This window comes from Amblyomma americanum, chromosome 5 (assembly GCF_052857255.1).
Source record: "Amblyomma americanum isolate KBUSLIRL-KWMA chromosome 5, ASM5285725v1, whole genome shotgun sequence".
In the NCBI taxonomy this organism is placed as follows: domain Eukaryota; kingdom Metazoa; phylum Arthropoda; class Arachnida; order Ixodida; family Ixodidae; genus Amblyomma; species Amblyomma americanum.
The window spans coordinates 120481236-120500295 of record NC_135501.1 but is presented as its reverse complement, the minus strand read 5'-3'; the positions used below and the strand labels follow the sequence as shown (position 1 = coordinate 120500295).

At 44.6% G+C, this 19060-nt stretch overlaps 1 protein-coding gene across 1 annotated transcript; it reads left to right on the top strand.

The window, feature by feature from the left end:
• The first annotated feature begins 208 nt into the window (after positions 1 to 208).
• LOC144132635 (sulfotransferase ssu-1-like) lies at positions 209 to 17893 on the top strand. The gene is made up of 3 exons (XM_077665185.1): positions 209 to 670; positions 16154 to 16356; positions 17052 to 17893. Exons 2-3 carry the CDS (start codon positions 16165 to 16167, stop codon positions 17793 to 17795), a joined length of 936 nt encoding a protein of 311 aa, XP_077521311.1. The 5' UTR covers positions 209 to 670; positions 16154 to 16164; the 3' UTR covers positions 17796 to 17893.
• Positions 17894 to 19060: the final 1167 nt, after the last annotated feature.

Here is a 19060-nt window from a genome sequence, read left to right as displayed (position 1 = left end):
TACATGGGCGGCAGATAGCACGTCGCATGCAAAACAAACACCTCGAAATTGCAACACGTTGCGGCGCGCCGTGTATGTCCTTCCACTCGCATCACATCCTCTCCAAGCGTGGAGATCCTAATCAAGGGCGCCTAGCGATTACGCCCGGCACCAACGCTCAGCCTCAATCTCCGCTGCAGAGCGCGAGTCAGAAACGGGCTCAGTGCCACGCCGGCTATTTCTGCGCTGTTGAAAGTAGTTCCCTGTTGCAAAAAGCCGTACCGAGAGTCCTGGTTAATGGTGTAGCACCGAGTAAATGCATAAGGGTTCGGAAGCATCTGCAGTCTGGTATGGTCGGTCGTGCGCGCTGAGATAACAGTGTGGCCGCAACGACAAGGGCTATTGCTGGGACAGCGGAGCGGCACACTTTGGTTTGCTTTCCCCTGGCAGATAGCGCGCTACGCTGCCATGTTTGCATGGCCACTGCACGCAACCAGCGCGCACTTATACAAAGAGGGTGAGGCGCTCTCTCTCGCAAGCCGATTGAGAGAGAAGCCGGCGAACAACGTGCGAGTCTCCCTCCAGTCGGCGAAAGTCTAGCTGGCTGGCTGCTCGTTTCTGGTGGCATCGCAGAGCGCAAACAGCTTTCTTCCCGACTGCTCAACTTTTCACGGCTGGTATCAACGGTCCGGTATGTGGCAACTCCGTTTCCGTCCGCAGTTTTGAATGTTTTGTTGTTTATTGTAGGTGTTTAGATCACTTTGCTTGTGCATTGAAGCGAAAGCTTGCGAGCCCTTTACGTTACAACACACAGACGCGGGGGGGGGGGGGGGGGGGGGGCGTTTCCAGCAAGGCATCGAGTACACTACTGCACACATACTAGGTGGGTGCCGTGAGTCGTAGTGCTTTTGGCACTGTTCGCTCTGCATTTATAACTCCACCGAACATTCACTGTGTTAAAACCGCTGTCTTTGTGCACATATACTGTTGAACATAACGGCTCAAGATACCGGAAGATCTGAGGCCGGAGATGGTGCTGTAGAATTTGGCAAAGAATATTTTCCTTAATTAGTCTCTGGAAATAATATTGGCCGAGCTGAGAGAACACTAGCACAATGCGTACAAAAGTTCAGTGATGTTTTGGAGCTAAACGTTCAATCGCGAATATTTCTGGCAATTATGAGCTCTGCAGGGAAGTTTAGATTGTTACCGTGGTGTCTGTGCTAGTGGCATCCCTTGTTTGCAATGATGTTTCCCAGCATGCTTCTCTTGCTTGTGTTGAAAGCTTCGTTTTGATTGCTTTAGCGGCGTGATTAAAATAAGCGGGCCAAGTGAATGAACATGGCCTAATAGTGACAGCAGCATTGCAATGCGGCCAAATTTAAGCTTGCGCGAGGATAAATATAAACTCGATATGTTTAAAAACTTTTCTAGCCAAAAGTATGGTGATTCGATAAGAGAAACTGGAAGTCCTGCCTTGGATAAAACATTGCACGGTATCCTGCTGCGTGGCGTAATCAAGACGGATCACTGTTTCGCTTGCAGGTGTGTGCAGCTGCTTCATAAGAGCAGCTGGTCATGCAAAAATGTACGCGTACATCCTGGCCAGAATATTGTGACTAATAGCTCTGTCCGTGCATCGTCTAGGTATGAACAGGACTTTTGCCTTAGAGGATCATTTAACTTTCTTAATGTTGGAATTCGCTGGACTACTGCGCCGGTTTCGGATGGTGTGCCATGAGAATACGTGTGCACAAAATTCGACGGAAGGTTGCGATGAAGCTGCGTGTGCAAAGCGCAGAAGCGTTCAGCGCTTTATGCGTTGAATTAGCGTGTTGAAAAAACAGTTTCGCTGCCTTAGACGTGTCTACCGAACATTTTGCCTATCTCGCGTTTCATATCGCAAGAAGTGACCCATCCATGTTACGGGATTTCAGCGTTGTGCGTATTATGCGTCGCATGGCTGTGTTTTAATAAAAAGCTGGTTGCTAGCAGCCACTAAACAGTGTCCAAGACTCACTGCTACGCTTCCCTCGGGAACTACGGAGCCAAAGTGCACTCAAAAAGCGCATTTTTTCTCGCTGTCGACAACGAGCTCTAATGAATTTTATCACTATTTCCTGGGAAATTATTCTGCTTCACTGGCAGAAATCCGGTTTGAGAATCTCAAATGTTTGCACTTTTAACACAAACATTACTCTTTGTATACTTTCCCAGAAAGCATAGTTTGCAAGCGCATATGTACTCTACCATTGGAAGCGAATTTAGGAAACTAGTACACTGTTCTGCCACTTGAAGTATCAGGCAAGTATTTGAAGAGACACCGAGGGAACCTGGCCACCCCACCCCCTCGAAATCGTGCTCAGCAACCCCCCCCCCCCCCCCCCCCCCCCTAAGCTTCACCCTATACACCAGCCTCGGGACCCTCCCGAAAGAAATTTCTGGCAACGTGCATGCAAAGTATAATCGTTCCTGGGGGCACAGTGCATAATTAAGTTCGTGTAATTGGTGCTGCCTCCTATTCCTAAGGCTTCAGCTTCTTGCAATCTGCGCGTCGATTGAGCGATGACTGCTGCTTTACTTGCATTAATTTGCAAAGAAGCCAGAGCGCCGGTTACAAACGCTGAAGAAAGCGCAGTCAGACGCCACCAGACCATGGAGGAACGAAACGAACGGTACAACACCGCGGTGGTAGGAAAACGGTACTGCAAATAGAAAACCACTTGGACAAGAGTAAATGGCTCGTCGTCTAGTGCAATCCCGAAAGGGTAAAACGAGCTCTTGGGCTAGTTGGTTACTTGTCTTAGGCATAGTAGCAGCGCAAAAAACGCACACAAGAGAAGAATAGACACTGAGAGACACGCACAGACGCTGCACTCACAACTGATTTTATTCCAAGCTATCAAAGTGGAATATATAGGCTGCGTCGCGCATGCGCGTTAAGAGAAAAAAAGAAGGCGTGCCATCACAACATCCCGATCATACATCTTATCTTGTAGCTGAAAAAAGGGCACATTCCCAACTATACAGCTGAATTGACGTATCGCTAATGCAATCACTGCCCCTTTTCTTTATATGGAAGGCTTCGAATAGCTGACGTGCGGTCTGGTCTTTACCTTTGCCTAGGACCATAGTACTTTCAAAATGAGGCGAACACTTGCAAGAACTGCAGTGCTGAACTAAGCGCACGTCCTCACTGTTCTGTAAATTTAGTTGGTGCTCCCTGAGTCGATCGTTCAGGCATCTGCCTGTTTGGCCTACATAGGCTTTCCCGCAAGATAACGGTACCTCGTAAACCACTCCTGTTTGGCAACGCACGCATGCCCTGGCATGATTTGTTCCGCAATCTTTTTTGGCGGATTCCTTCCAGGAGACTCGAGGGCATAGCTTAGATAATTTTTCCGTAGCGGAAAAACGAGAGGCACCCCAAACCTGCCCGCAACCTTCCTCAGGTTGTGCGAAATTTTATGCGGGTAGGGGACAACTTCCGGTCACACGCTCCTTTCATCTTCCCTCGTCTTCAGGCTCTTCGTGTGTTTCTTCACTTTTTTAAGGAAGGTCTCGGCAACCGCCGTCACGACCTACTGAGGTTACCCAGACGCTACTAATCTTTCCAATTGACTATTAAAGCTGCTTGCCATTTCGTGTTCGCACGATTTCTCCAGTGCTGATTCTAGGCAAAGGTTTACAATGCTGCGTGTTACGACCTTTGAATAAGCGGAATCATACGGTAGGAGCTTTTTTTGTACACGTGGAGCATATACCCAACACACACGTTCCTCACCAAACTTGACACGTATGTCTAAAAACTGAAGGGCCCTTTGCTTCGGTAACTCGCAAGCGAACGTCAGTCCCTTCCCATGCTTTTTAAAAGCGTCTAAAATGTTATTAACAGTAGCTCAGTAATGTAAAGGGAGCTGCTTGTCTAAAATGATCAAAAAATCGTCAACTATCGGTATATTTTTGTGACTTCGTCCAGGCTAAAAACTGAAGATAAAATCTGTTCAATGCTGGCTAAAAATATACCGCTTAAAGTCGGTGCAACGCATCACCCAATGCAAGTTTCTTTGGTGTACAAGTAGTGCTTGTAATTACAAGCGATAAGAGTACTTTAGAGATAAAATTCTAAAACCGCCAAAAAATTGTCAGCAGACATGCCAGCTGAATTTTGAAAAGGGTCGACACCACTCATGTATATGCAATCCTTCAGTGCTGTGAACAACTCTTGGTGAGGTATTGAATAATACAGATCTTCTATATCCACAGAAAACATATAGCTGATGCTGGGTTTATATTTTATAAAATTGAATATTTCCTTACAATTTTTAATAAGGAAACGGTCAGCGATTGTCAATTCTGTTAACGATTTTTGAAGGTACTGGCTAACCAGCAACTGCCAAGTCCCCTTTTCAGTGACTATGGTGCGGAAAGGAACTTCAGGCTGGTGCGTCTTGGCACTAAAAACACTTTCAACGCATTGCCTTTACAGTTGGATATATTGGTACTCAACAAATCTTTTCCTACATCCTTGCAGAAGTTGGCAACTTTTTGTTTTGCGATAGTAGGGGGAAGGGGGGGGGGGGGCGTTTTCAGCAGTAAAGTTTTTTTGCACTGCCTGATGTGCTTTCTCGTTAAACATGTCCTGCGGAAGAACCACAAATCATCCTTCTTTGTCGGCCTGTACAAGTGATAAATCATTCTCTTTGAAGTGTGCGATCACCTTCTGCAAAGACGTTGCACATTGATTATTTTTAGATACAACAGCAGCTTTCTTCAGACAGTCCGCCCCTTCAAGCAGGCATCTCACGCGGTTCTGTTCGTGCTTTCTTTGCTATACGGTGATTCAGTGCAGCCAGGTCTTGAATAGGTACTGAAGGTGCTAGTCCGTAGCTGGTTTTTTCTTTGTCTTCTCCTGACCATAGAGAGCTTGTCTTAAGTAATACGCCTAACACACCTCAGTTAGTTGACACGTGAGACGTCTGATGTAGCGTAGCTTGGTTTCAGCCAGCCACTGCGGATACTGGGTGTAGCAAGTAAGTGACAGCCAGTCCTGGTAAATGCGCACTTGCCGCCATAGCTCCGATCGCAGAATTTTGCCAACGCGCTTCATATGTCTCCACGTAGGGGAAACAGGGCCAAAAAAGGCACTCACGTTTTCGGGAATCGGGCCTTTCCTCAGGCAGGCGGCGATGTACCTTCATCGGAAAATGGTGTAGGCAATGGTGACGATTAAAGCGTTGACAGAAGAAAATTGTTGGTTAACACAGAAAGAAGGGCCCACTGTAGAACTGTAATCTACGCCTTGACTCCTCACAAAATGATTGGAGCGCCCTGACCCGCGTTCTCTTTGGCCATTCAGCCTGAGATACCGAAAATAATGAAATAGAGATGTCACCCTTGCAAGCGAGGAGGACACATTTAAAGGCTTTGCCTATAGACATAGTCTACCGCTGATTGCAAGGCACGATGCCAAAGAATGGTGCTACAGAAAGATTTCAAAAAATAACCACAATAAAGCAAGTTCACTTTTAAGCGTGAAGTATATGATATGCTTCGTGTGTACCTTGAGTCAAGCTCCCCAACAAATTGAGGTCATTTTTCAGTGAAATAGGCATTCCTGAAGTATAAAAGTTTTTCTTGGTTATTATCTACTACTACATAGTAGAAATATCTGTAGCACTAGCTAATCTATTAGCTAAGACATATCTGTACCCAGTCGGCTGACAGCGGCAGAACGCTGTTTTGAGGGAAATACAAGCTGCAGAGAGAGCCCCTTTTCTAGCAGGTCATGCATGAAAAGCAGCGTCGATAGGGGCCTATTCCCAACATTCCATACAACTGTAAAAGGCAACCAAGAAAACTGGGGAAAGGGCTAAAGAGAAGGGGCACTGCAACTTCATTTTTTTCTCTCGTGAAAGGTTTCCTCATGCGTTCCAGACTGCAGCTCTAAAGCAATCATTGAAACCGAAGCATGCAAACGAAAGACGATGCCTTGCGCACACGTGGTAGAAGCCTGTTTACAATTTCCTTGGTGGAAGAACCAGCAGGCACGCAGTTTGACGGCGTAGTCGTTCGGCGTCAAAGGACAGTAAGAGAGAGGGCGATTAACGTATCAGGGGAAATTTAAAGCTTCGTTGTTATTTCGTTGGCGTCGTTAGGAATAGAAATTTGACACCAGCCCTGCCCATCTCCCTCTCCCCCAACCTGTCTTCCGTTCTGCTTTGCTCTCACCTTCCTGGCGAGGGTGTGTCCACCAGCTCTATTACTTTACTTTCGCTGTCTTCTCGGTGTCGGCAATTTGAATTCGAACGCTCGTCTCTGTTTTCACACGAACGAAAAGTCTTCGGAAACAGGAAACGAAGAGAAAACTGCTTCCTTTCACACTTTTTCAATGCGAAGAGCTTGGAACGCTCAAAGATAACACATTTTGGAACTGGCAGCGCTTAGCATGGTTGCCACTCTTTGTTCGATGCTGAAAATGGATGCTACGTTTAGACACCATCGACCTGTCATAGAGCTTTCTGCAAAAAAATAAAATAAAAATTTCAGCTATCTCCTTGCGCACTAAGGCATTACCGTGTACTTTACTATGAATGTGAAAAATAAAGTTCACAATATTGATTTGCGTCGCGGGGCAACCTTAAAAGACATGCAAGAAAGCAATCGATTAGTGCAGAGGAGGTCTTGTTCCGATCGCTGTTCGTAACAACGTGACAGAAATGCATGGGCCCCACTGGGCTTCGTGAATATTCACCACGCTCACTGCCTGGAGAGCGTTTTCATTTCATGAGGCGTAAATACCCTGAGAAAGTTTGGCCCACAGATATAGTGTTCATCCTTCCAGTTGTAGTAAATATTACCGTAACGAATGACGAGTATACTGCCGTACGCTTTTTTCAGCCGCATGCAACAATAAATTTCTCAGATATTTACACAGTGACCCTTGTGTGAATTGTCTTCTTGGGGCGACAATGAAGCCTTTCAATTCCACACCAAAATAATTTGCGGCGTTCACAGCATGTCCCGCACACAGAAATGGGAGTGGTGTTTAGTTCATGTGAGCCAGTCGCTTCACAGGACAGCTCGACTTACCGCCGTATACGGCGTCGATAAGTTGGTCTTTTTTATCAAGGAAGGTGCATATGAAGCAAGATAGAAGGAACCAGGGCCGTCGCTGTCGAGATAACTTACGCGCCACAAAAATGACCCCTTGTTGGCACGGCGAAAGGGCGGCTGCCGGCATTTATCTACTGCGCAGAAAATCGATGGACACTCGTTGCTTCAGGACATATAGGCGGCTTGAGAGAAGCGTTGAATGCCCCAAGCTGCGGCCCAGATTGATGATGTTCAGTCTCTTATGAGGGCCAGCAGTGAATATGACGGCAGCGAGCAGCTTTGACGGTGGGTTAATTACATCCTAGTCGAAACCAAGAAGAAAAAAAATTCTTGGGCAGGAAATGTAACGAGAGGAAACATAATCGATGGTTTTAAGGTGACTTACTGGTTTCCAAAGGAAGGGAAGCGTAACATGGGGTGGCAGGAAGTTAGGCGGGAGGCGGGCGGATGACATTAAGAAGTTTGTGGTGATATGGTGGCCGCAGATGGAACATTACAGGGTTAATTGGAGAGGTGTGGGAGAGGCCTTTGTCCTGCAGTAGGCGTAGTCAGACTGATGATGATGATCATGACGGCAAGCGGACGTACTGGAGCAGGCGGTTAGCTGGCAGCGGCGGGGAGGATGACGCCTCACACACCGCTATCCTAACCCAGCGAACGTAGGCCTCTCACGGCTGGCGGCGCAGCCAAAGCAACGCCAAGCGTTCCGCGAACTCGTTGGAGGCTTGAGAGTAAGTCTGTGCAGCACCTATCTCGGAAAGGTGGCAGAAATCCGGCCTCTGGTATCATGACAAATGTGTGTAAAGCAGGAAGACCAGCAGCGAAAAGCGAGCCAGCAGCGAGGAGGGGGCCGGCGTCGTCACCTGTTAGCGCTCAAACAGTTGACAGGAAAGCAAAGTTGGCGCAGACGTCCGCACAGCCAGGCATATACTCGCCGTAAGCGAGGCAGAACCACGGCGAAACCTGTATCATGGGTCGAGAACAGCAGATGCGACACAGCAAGGAGTGTGAAGCGCCGGAGCGGAAGCAATGTTGTGCGCGTAGAATTGTGCAGCACATGCTGATGGGTTAAACAGCAGGGCGGAAACATTTCCCACTTTTTCATTAGAGGTGTCTGCACCATTGCGCTTGTTTGCAAACCGAATGTCGAAGAAAGTTTTGGAGTAAACATATCAGCAAAGGAAATTTTGTCAGAGCGTGAATTTAGTCTGCCATAACTGTATCTCGCTACAAGCACTTATCGGGGATTATTTTTGCGAACCAGGTCACATATGTCTTGGAAGTTTAGTTCGAGGCTTGTGACTCTGGTATTCTAAACGTATTTGTTTTCAAGCATGCGCTAATTTACAGTTTCATAATATAATAGCACTTGGCGATTTTGATGCTATAGTATTCAAATGGTTACGGGTCAATACTGCCGGCCCGACCAAAGCTTAGGCGAACTTGATAAAACCGCCGGTGGCCGTGTCCAAATGCATCAAGTACAAACAAAAGTAGCGCATCAACTATCAATCGGTTCGCTTTGTGTTCGTGTATTATATTATCTGTTCATTCAGTGTATATCATATAGTGTGTTCAGTTTTGATGGCACAGGTCTGTACGATTTCTTTTGTTGTTTTCACAATAATTTGTTCTTTTGCTGAACAATGCACGTATGTAAGGGCCTTTTCTAGTAGAGAATATTCTACTTTGGGGGGGGGGGGGGGGGCAACACCTGAAATCACTTTTCTGTGTGAATAATTTTTTTGTACAATTGAAATTTCCCTAGAATGTACAGTGCAGGAATTGCATGCTGTGTTCCTGTGGTTTGTGAAATGTTTGCGGTGGTTTACATCACTACAATACGCAGTGTGTAAAACAAGTTGTGAAGGGGTGCCGTTCCTGATCGCATACAAGAAAACGGTGGGGCCGTATGTGTCGTACGGAATACAGCTTCATTTCGCGGGGTACACGGTTGTTACGTAGGTGCAGCTAGGAAATGGCGAAGTAAACTCAAGGATAGTTCATCCAGTAGGCAGCAATGTACTCATTCCAAAGCATCGGAACACTCACAGTTAAAGCTACAAGGTTGGTGCTCCAGTAGGTTTTAATTACAAACACCGTAACTGGCATGTTAACAAGGTGCGGTTTATTTGTAGCAATTGCGGCCGTTATTAGAGGGATTAAGTGCTAACTTTCGAGCCCGAAAACTTTATCTAATCTGCACTACTGCCACACCGCGCGTGCGTGGATAGCAGGTGAAACATCGCGGGCTTTATCAGTAGCTCATCTATATGTGCGGAGTATGCGGTGACTTGGAGTGCAGTATTCTACCTGAGCGCCGTCACGGCCTGACCTCATTTAGTGTGACCTCGAAGAGGTTAGGTGGGAACAAGCCATTCGTCTCCGTTGAGGACCTTTTTTCTGTATATTTTTATGTCTACGCGGACCTTGAAATGCGGTAAGCGTTTCTTGCAATGTGAAAGGATCTGAAGATTTCGTCAAGCAGGTTTCTAGCCTCAAATTTCTTACAACGTGAGTGCGCATATTTTTTGGAGCCAAGGGGTGCCAATGTACAGTGGAAGTTATCAGCTGCTTGCGTGCACTGAGACAGATCACTACAGCCTTGGCCAAGGTGTCGCTTTTCTGGCGGTACTGGTTTGGAATCCCAGTGTATACATGTACAAAAAGGTATAACTAAAACGAGGAATCTGTTTTTTGAAAGAAACAACGAGAACAAAATAGAAGCCTCCGCATTTTAACCACTGTTTTGCATCAACGCCGTTTACATGCAAAACAGAAAAAGAAAGCATTTGAGCTATCTATAAGAAATATATAAGCACAAGATGCACAAGGCCCGCCTGTCGCAAAATGGATGGTTATATGCCCTCCACACAATGCAATTCTCCTCAAATATTTTGGGCATATACACCATTATCCTCCAAACGCTCATAAGTGCGTCGTGCACTGATATATACTGAACGTCTTACACTACATCTCTATTAATTTACTTCTCTCAATTTTTCGCCCATTACAGTAACGAGATTATTTCAGCATCTTGGCAACCCAGAACCATCTGAGCGAAATGCTGAGCACATAAGAGTGAAGTAACAGTGGCTAGGAATGACGGGTAACAAGATATGTACGACGACATATAAGTACAGCAGCCTGCCCTTGAGAATGGTTGAGTAATTTCGCGGGGCATTTTGAAATGCGTCCTAGAATACCAAGGCGTTAAATTTGTTCGTATAATTAACTGCCTTATACGTTAATTGCGGGATGAAAGCAGATGCATTCTCCACGCAAAGGTTACCTTTTCTTATTCGCAGAGAGATACTCACCTAACCTGTCTCCAACGTGCAATTCTTTATAACCGGGTTTGTAATGGCCACCTTTTTTTCGTTTTCGCGCAGAAGTGCTGTTATTTCTTGTTTGCAAAAATAAAATAAACGCAATACATGTTAGTCAGTTTTAGTATATTGTTCTCCTAAACACTGATTAGGGCCTTGCAATGCAAAGTGACCCGCATCGGCTAGAAAACCTCTTATTTGAAGGACCACTCGCGCAGGTAACACGCAGTCTTCAGCACCACTGCGCAACAGCCTGACCTTCGTTATCTAATCAGCACTACTGCCTAAATACCTAGCGCATACCTAGCAGTGTTCAGTTAGCAGTCACATAAATAAAATAAAATGATTATACCCTATTAACATCTTATGTCCAAGGTTACAGCGTACGGCGTTCCGAGTTACACAGAGCGAAAGAGATGGGAATTTATTGCACGGACAAATACTGATAACATGTCAGGAGTGGGAAGATCCATTTTAATCTATCAAAATATGACAGAAGAGCCAGGGATGAAGAATGGCGTGTCATGTGCGTGCCGTTTCGTGTGATGCGCGGGTACAGTAATTGTTCGCTCATGCCCGCTAGTTCTCCGCGCTAGTTCTCTAGAAAGAGGCGACGTGAACTTTTGTCTTGTAAATGTGCGGCTACAGGATATGTCAGGTTCCGACAACGATTGAGACTGGCTATGATGCTATAACCGTTGAGCTACACCGGAACTGCACATTTAAGTGTTATTGCTCTCTTTGTGCTGGTCGCACTTACGGAGTTTTGTGAAATTGGTTGAAAAAAAAAAATCACAAAAGTGTTGCGAAAAACGTGCCCTTTGGATAGCACGTGGTTTTTGCTTTCTTTTTAGGGTTCAGAAACTACCTGCACATCTTTTCATATTAAATAGCAATTGGCAGGATTATTTATTTCCAGTTTCTGTTCATGGCGCCGTTGGACTACCCCTGCTACCCGAGACAGTGCGCTTTTCCTTCTCTCAAAACATATTAACAATGTTAGATCAGTTGAACTAAATGAAGGATAGCGGAATGATGAGGACCCTTACTTTGATGACTCCGATAAGACGGCGCCTCTGTATATTTAAGTAACACATTTTTATTTCCTTTAACTCTTTGTTTCTGGTTGATCGGGCATTGCCTGTATAGTGTGATCTGCAACATAAATAGATTACTTTTCGTCACAGCGTTTGCCGGAGGTTCCTGAAACAGCAAACGTGTCATGTAGCACGATTTATAACTGAATTGTAAATTGTGGGATGGCGCCCCGACGCAACATCTGCGTTATGGCGCCGTAGTTCTGACGGCTTGCAGCACGTGGTCGTTTCTATATTTTCGATCCATCGAAATACATCCGCATCAGCTGGGATCTAACGTGCGACCTTGGAATCGGAAGCCGATCGCCAAAATCCAGTGATACGTTGAGGCCGATGTGGCGGAATCAGCGTAAGGATAACTTACGGAATGCCCTCACTGAAGAGCCATGCATGATTTCTTTCGGATTGTTATCAGCACCTCTGTTGCCGCTTTTACCTGACTTTTCCCAGATTGTTTCGCTGTCGCTAATAAAAAAATAGCGTTTCAGCGGCCGTCTGGCATCCCTGCGCTCTGTTGTAGAGAGACAATGCAACCAAACTCACACCATTGCATGCCGTGGCGCATATAGAGTACGCGCCCTGTGTTCGTGACTACTGGATTGTTTGAATCCGGTACGGCACGCTGGCCCGCCGCCATTGTGTGGCCTGTCACGGAAGTAAGTACAATGCCGGTCTGCGCAGTTATCCACGCAGTGGTGCATGCGTGCGTGAAATCGTTCCCCTGCCCGCACGCTTCTCTCACGCTTACGCTCTGCTGCATTGCGCTCAGGGACGCTGCCGGCATTCCCTGCGATTGCCTGTCTGGAGGTCGTTCTAGAGGAAGCACGCAAGCGCCGTTGGGACATGTCTGTGGAAAGGGAAACAGAATGCATAATGATGTACAATACTCACGCATACCTAAACTGCACGCAGGACAGCTGTATTTAAGCCGTTGATGTGTTCATCAGCAGAGTGGTAGGGTTGAACGCACTTTGGGCCTTCATTCGTGCATCTTAGGCGTTTTGCTTATGCTTTCACTGATTAATTTATTGTGGATGGAGCTATTTTCATTACACAGAGACGCTACTACGGGACTCCAGAGGGCTGCTACTAGGGACACTGCCAATCCCATAGTGCCGTCTCAGAGGCTTGAAATTTTTTTAACTGTGGAGCCTTTTCACAAGGTTAAAGAAAAAATGAACACATATTCGAGAACAATTTTCTAGAGATATAGAAATGAAATTTTGCGAGACAGGTCATTAAATTACTTCTGTTGTGCTTGAGAATTCTATTAAAGACAAGAAACTTGTTTTCGCTGAAAGCCACTTCCTCCCTTAAGCAATGACAGTCATTACCCTCCAAAGGAAATTCCAGCCATGAGAAAATGAGAAACTACCGGAAATGCGTTGTGGTTTTCCCAGTGGGACAGTAGACGACCTTGTGGTGTTTGCGGTTGCAGAAGCGATGCGCTCTTGATAAAACTAATGCTTCTATAGCCGAATAACAGAACTTATGAAAGAGGCACAATCGAGAATTTTTCTTTCCCGTTTTAAGGTTAGAAACATTGGCTTTCTATTTGAGATCAAAATGTATCAAATGAAAGGGGTGATTTTCAACGTTTCTCATATTGCAGACAGGTTGGTTTCTCATGTTGCTGACAGAACTGCCCTCACCTGCCCTGGCGGAATCTCGCTCCCCCCCTCCGCCCTTAATTTAGAGGAACTGGTTATTATTTGTTTCGGAGAGGTGTTACGTTAGCTGATGTTGCGCGATATTTTTTGATGTCTTTAATATAATTACTATCAAGCCTTCGTGAAGGGCAGTGATTATGTGCATGGTTTCCAAAACCCCTTAGCAACCAGGCGTGAAGGTCTCAACGGCCACTGGAAATACGAATGAAGATCATTTAGGAGGTTTTGGCGGTAGGTGCGCAAGGAAAGCCAGTGATGCCATTTTAAGTGTAGCTCGAGTTTGCAGGTGAAGAAAAGTGCACAATGTGAGAAATGGAACAACAAGATTAAAAGTGCGGCAGAAAAAGTGCGCTGGGCGAACCATGTAGGGTGTGCATGTGAGTGAACTGTAGATAAATTTATCGACCAATGATTCAAGGCGCGGGAACGAAGTGAGAGGAGGAATACACCAAACTTTGCACCCAGAGTAGAAGCGCTGCATGGTAAGAACGTTGTATAAAAGATTCTCCTGACGTAATTGCAGACATTTAAAGGGCAGCTTAACTACTTCTGTGTCAGTTCTTTAACCTGAGAGCGCATTTTTATGGTAAACAGTTGATGTTTCTGCGAGCGTGGCTGAAATGACTTCAACGTTACAAAGCTCTTACTCAGAGGTGACAAATGTTTAGAATGTGTTATCTAGGACTAATCATTACAGTGTGCTGCGCCTAATTACCATTTTAACAGACTAGATAGACTGCTGCAGAAAAATATCAATGAAGAGGGTTAAAGAGTTCGGCTGCTGCTGCCATGAAGGAGTCAGCGTTTACAGTTACGGTGCGAAGTTCCGTTAACCAGGCACCACGCTGTGTGAGTGCTGATAACGTCGTTTCGATGTGTGTTTCTTACAGTCATTATTTGCAGAAGAAATTAGAAAGCTGGTAGCAAATACGGATATAAGAGTTTTAAGCTGCAAAGAATTAAAATTTAATAATTTATTATTTAAGACCTACAGCGCCCAACTGCCTCAGAGTGGGGAAGGGTGCAACGAATAGACATTTTAGGCACTAAAATGGGGGGCCGCGCATTGCAGTACCGAAAAAAGAATACACTCCCGAAATACACATAATAAACGCAATAAAGCTGAAGGACGAACCACATTAGCAAGTGAAGCTGACCGAGAACAAATCCTTGAGACCGTTACAGATACTCGTCTTATAAAGATTGTCACAAAAATAAACCAAAATGACTGATACTGATGACTCATGGAGTAAGTAATGTTCCTAAAAGAACAAAGCGTGTAACAGCCCGATTTGTTTATTGCGAAATAAAGCAATAAAATCCACATGCTTGGAGCTTACTATAGCTACATGGCTGCGGAAAGAAATTCAGTAGCAGCACATAATTTCAGAAGGGCAACCCATATATTCAAAATTCATAGTTGAAGCGAATACCTATATAATTATTTAAACAAATAGATCGCATTACAAATACCGTTGCTTGGTTTGCTACGAGTTGCAAACTTTTACTGTAATGTAGCCGCGGAAAATTACTCCTCGTAGTATGAATGGGCCAGCTCCAAGGCAGCTAAGGACGGGAACCATTTGTTAGCTCCGCACCATATCGTTTGGCTTGAAGTATCATAAATCATCACTCCTTAAGGATGGCGTATAATTCGGGTTCCGTGAATGATTACTGTAATGAGTTTCACTACGCATCACGCGGAGTCGCAACGGAAGGTGTTTAAAATGACACAATAATGTCAGTAAAAACGCTCATTGTATAATTCGTCAGTGTTTTTCAAGCGCCAGTAAATTTATCACCCACAAGTCGGTTGTAGAGGAATCTTTTCATCATGACAAAAATGATTCTAGTGAAAGCTTGTGTTGTCTTGCGCATATGTCGTCATCTTGCTGGTGCTCTCTTAATGAGAAGTACATACCATTTTGTTAAGTTTCTACTATTCAGAATTGGCAATCCTACAACTTGTTTTAGAAAATGAGAATGCACGAGAGTTTCTTCTACCGGGGAGAGAGAGTAGGGGCAGACAGGGGCAGAAGTTTGACACGAAGCTTTTGCTGCATTAAAGGAACGGGACAGATATGAAGGTTCGAAACATTGTATATCTAAATTTTCTTCGTATTATTTTTTTTTTTTGGGGGGGGGGGGGGAGGTGGGTGCAAGTTTAAGTGTTTACCAGCGCATGCGTAATATCCGTAATTTTAATGCATTTGATGAAAACTCATCTCCAAATCAGACCAAGCATGGTGTTACATATGAGTAATGTGCTAAGCAACCACCAAGGCGCCCCAAAAAACAGGTCTCGACACTCCCACGGATAGAGGGATCCAGACTTCCAGCCATATTGGTGCCCCTTCTCTTTACTTCCTTCATTTAGGCGGTCAGGCAGGGACATTTTATATTTTTTCCTCTTGCTCTTCCCTGAGTAATTTTCGTCCTTAGACTGTGCCCTTGGTTCATTTCTTTGCTAGCTGAGTCGGTGAAAGATATTACAAAACTCAATGTTGCAGACGGGCACTGCCAAAAACAAACACATTAAAAGAGAAGCAAAAAAATGTTTACGAAACATAGTTCCTTATTTATATTGCTCACACTTACATATCCATGTACGGTATCAGCGCACCCAGATTTTTTTCGCACCAAATATAACTGCCTTCCTTTCAGGAGAACACTGTAGCGTAAAGGTATTATAAAAATTATGCAAGCGTAGCTGTCAGTTATATAATGTGATTAGGCAGAGAAAATTCACACTGAAACCCAGTACTGAATGTACTTTTTTGGCACATTCGTCTCAAAGCAATGATGTTTACATAGGCATGTAGAAAGTGCTCGCACCCGCCTCACCCTGCATTGGGTTTCAGGAGCTTTGAAGTCTTTCCCTTTACTTCTCTTGCAATGTTCCTCGCGGTTACTTCCTAAACAGCGAAGTGTTATCATGTGAATGTCTTTTTTTTCCCCGTAGAAGCTTCGGCCATGAGCTCTGAAGTTTACCGGTATGTGGACGGGGTCTACGTGAGCTGTATATTTCAAGAGCAAATCGTGAAGGAGGCTCTTGCTTACAAGCCAAAGCCAGGAGACGTCTTCATCGTGTCTTACCCAAAGTGCGGTACCACGTGGATGCAGCACATCGTGTACGCCATCTACAACAATGGAATCCCTCCAAAGGTGTGGAATACCTCCTGTAATGCATGACATCCCTGAATTATTCTGTTAAGTTTTTATTCATATATTCATGACTGTCGCTCTCATTAGTTTCTATTTTCAGACGTCTTTCTGTGTATCACTCGTGAACGTGTCCTGATATTTTCCCATCAAGAAATACAATTCAACCTGAGGGGTGTATTGCTCCTTTGAGCCAGAAAATTTGATTCGTTCCTCTCTGCACAGATAGTTAACTTTAATAATATAGATATCCTCGTAACTTTTCTGAAATCCAGTCGTCACTACTGCCTGTGTGAAGCCAGCCAGTTAGATTGATCTTTAGGTCTAGTTGATGAGAACACGCAAGATTACCCCTCATGTAAAGCCCTCACCCAAGGGTCTTTGAGTTATCTAAAATAAATAAATAAATAACTATTCAAGCATTCGGCAGATAGGATATCATATGTTGAATTCTCTCTCATGTTCAGCATGAAGAAGAAGCTGCAAAAAGATGTAATATGTGAATGAGGGTAAATTGACGTGCCCACTGAATTCGCTCTTGATGTGCATGTAATCAAAAAAAAAATCGGACTTCATATATATTGTTTGTCCAAAATGCTCACCAGTCTCCCATTGGCGGTACGTATATGTCATTTTGTTTTATTTTTTACTTGGGATATGTTACCTCTATCCTGACATTAGAATTTCAATGTTTTTAGGATATGGATGACTTCATGCGAAGGGCTCCTTTCCTAGAAATGCTGGGGCCTGAAGCCGTGGATAAGATGCCGCGTCCTGGAGCTATAAAGACCCACCTTCCATACAAGCACCAGCCTTACTCCCCAGACGCAAAGTATATCTACGTCACTCGGAATCCCTACGACTGCTGCGTATCCTTCTACCACCACACAAAAAGCTTTCCTGCCTACCGCTTCGAGAAAGAGCCTTTTGACAAGTTCTTCGATATGTTTATTGAAGGAAAAGTTGACTTCGGTGACTACTTTGACCACCAGCTCTCCTGGTATGAGCATATCAATGACGAAAACGTGCTCATCATAACCTACGAAGACCTTAAAATGGACCCTCGCGCAGGCGTACTGAAGATCGCGGAGTTTCTGGGAGAAACCTATGGCAAGAAACTCCGAGAGCGACCTGAGGTTTTGGAAAGGATCTTGAACACAACCAGCTTGAAAACCATGAAAGGTATGAACGAGGAGTTCAGAAAATGGACGGAGAAAGCAGCGGAGTTTGCGGCACAAAGCTCGAAGTACCAAAAGACAGCAGCAGAAATGCCGGACGACTTGAAGAAACCGATGACGGGAGACTTCGTTAGGAAAGGAATCGTGGGCGACTGGAAGAACCACTTCACCCCAGAACAGGTCAATCGCATGAAGGAAAGGATTGAGTCGAAAACAAAGGGAAGCATGCTTATGAGTCTCTGGAAGGACATTGAGCTACCGTAAGAACCAGCTTATGAGTACTCTTAAATTAGAGTATATTTCAAAATATCTTCGCGTGTACTGATTAAGAATTCCATCTAAATAAAGATGCTTAAAATTTCTTTCCTGAACAACTCAGTCGTCAAGATTATAATAACGATATTATCAATTATTAATATTAAATTCACGGCTCTTCTTTGGGCAAAGATGTTTTGAAGAGTCCCTACGGAGCCTCATTCGCAGCCAACATTTTCATGGCGACAAATACTAAACGTGAGAGAAGCTGCCTTGCCATTCAAATTGGAAACAGATACGCATAGTAGCTTCCCCGTCAAAAAAAATAAATCAACTCAGCATTGCGTGACATTTTCCTGATGACATGTCTTGTAATGGAGAGCAGCATGTTCACGCTAACGCACAGTCAGAACATAATAAAGGAGTGACTTCAAAGAAATTGTATTTACGTCGTTGAACCATAAATTGTGAAAAGTTAATGCTTAGGGCCAAATAAAAATAGTTCCTGCAGCAGCTGCAAGCTCAATGAGCTCAGCCTCTAATATATCCCTAGACGACTGCCTGCTCCATGCTAGTCCCGCTCATTAAGTGCGGTTCTTGTCGGTGTGTATAAAAAGGCCAAGGCACCGCAATACAATAGATGACACATGAGTACAGTGCGCGTAATTTCTATGCTTTCAGTTGGGAAGGATATGCAGAAGGCTTTTCTCACGGAGGACTGAAAATATCCGGAGAAAGAATGGGAACTCAGCTCTGGTTGTGCGCACCTGAACTCTAAGAAATTGTTGGCTTTCTTAAGCTCTTCCTTCTTTCTTACAAAACTTGTAATAGAAGCAGCTAGGATTACAGATTTTGTTTCAATTACGCTTGACATAGTCCTTACAACGCAACCTTCTTTTGCTTCGAACCTTTCTTACTTGCCATGCCTGAGCGACCATACCCTCATAACCTTTGGCATTTGCATCTCTCTGCAAAAAATGTCCAAAAAACAAAAACAATTTATGACTACAATAAGGCGAACTTTTACGCCATAAATAGTGAGCTATGTGCTTCTGGGCACTTTCTTGGACAGCTTCATCGATCGCAGTGCTCAATCGCATTGGTACTTGTTCGTGGTGAAAACTGAGGACTTCACAGATAAGTATATAACAACAGGTATATTTACCTCTAACAGCACAGCGCCCTGTACAACACTAATATACAGTGGTCGTAAAACAGTAAAAAGCATATGTACAAACTTGCAAAACGTTCTTCTACTTGTGAACGATGGAATG

Bases quoted from the DNA above. Each gene is read 5' to 3' on its own strand.
- LOC144132635 (XM_077665185.1), top strand. From the start codon at position 16,165: ATGAGCTCTGAAGTTTACCGGTATGTGGACGGGGTCTACGTGAGCTGT. The intron at 16,357-17,051 runs GTGTGGAATACC...CAATGTTTTTAG, and splicing joins ACAATGGAATCCCTCCAAAG to GATATGGATGACTTCATGCG.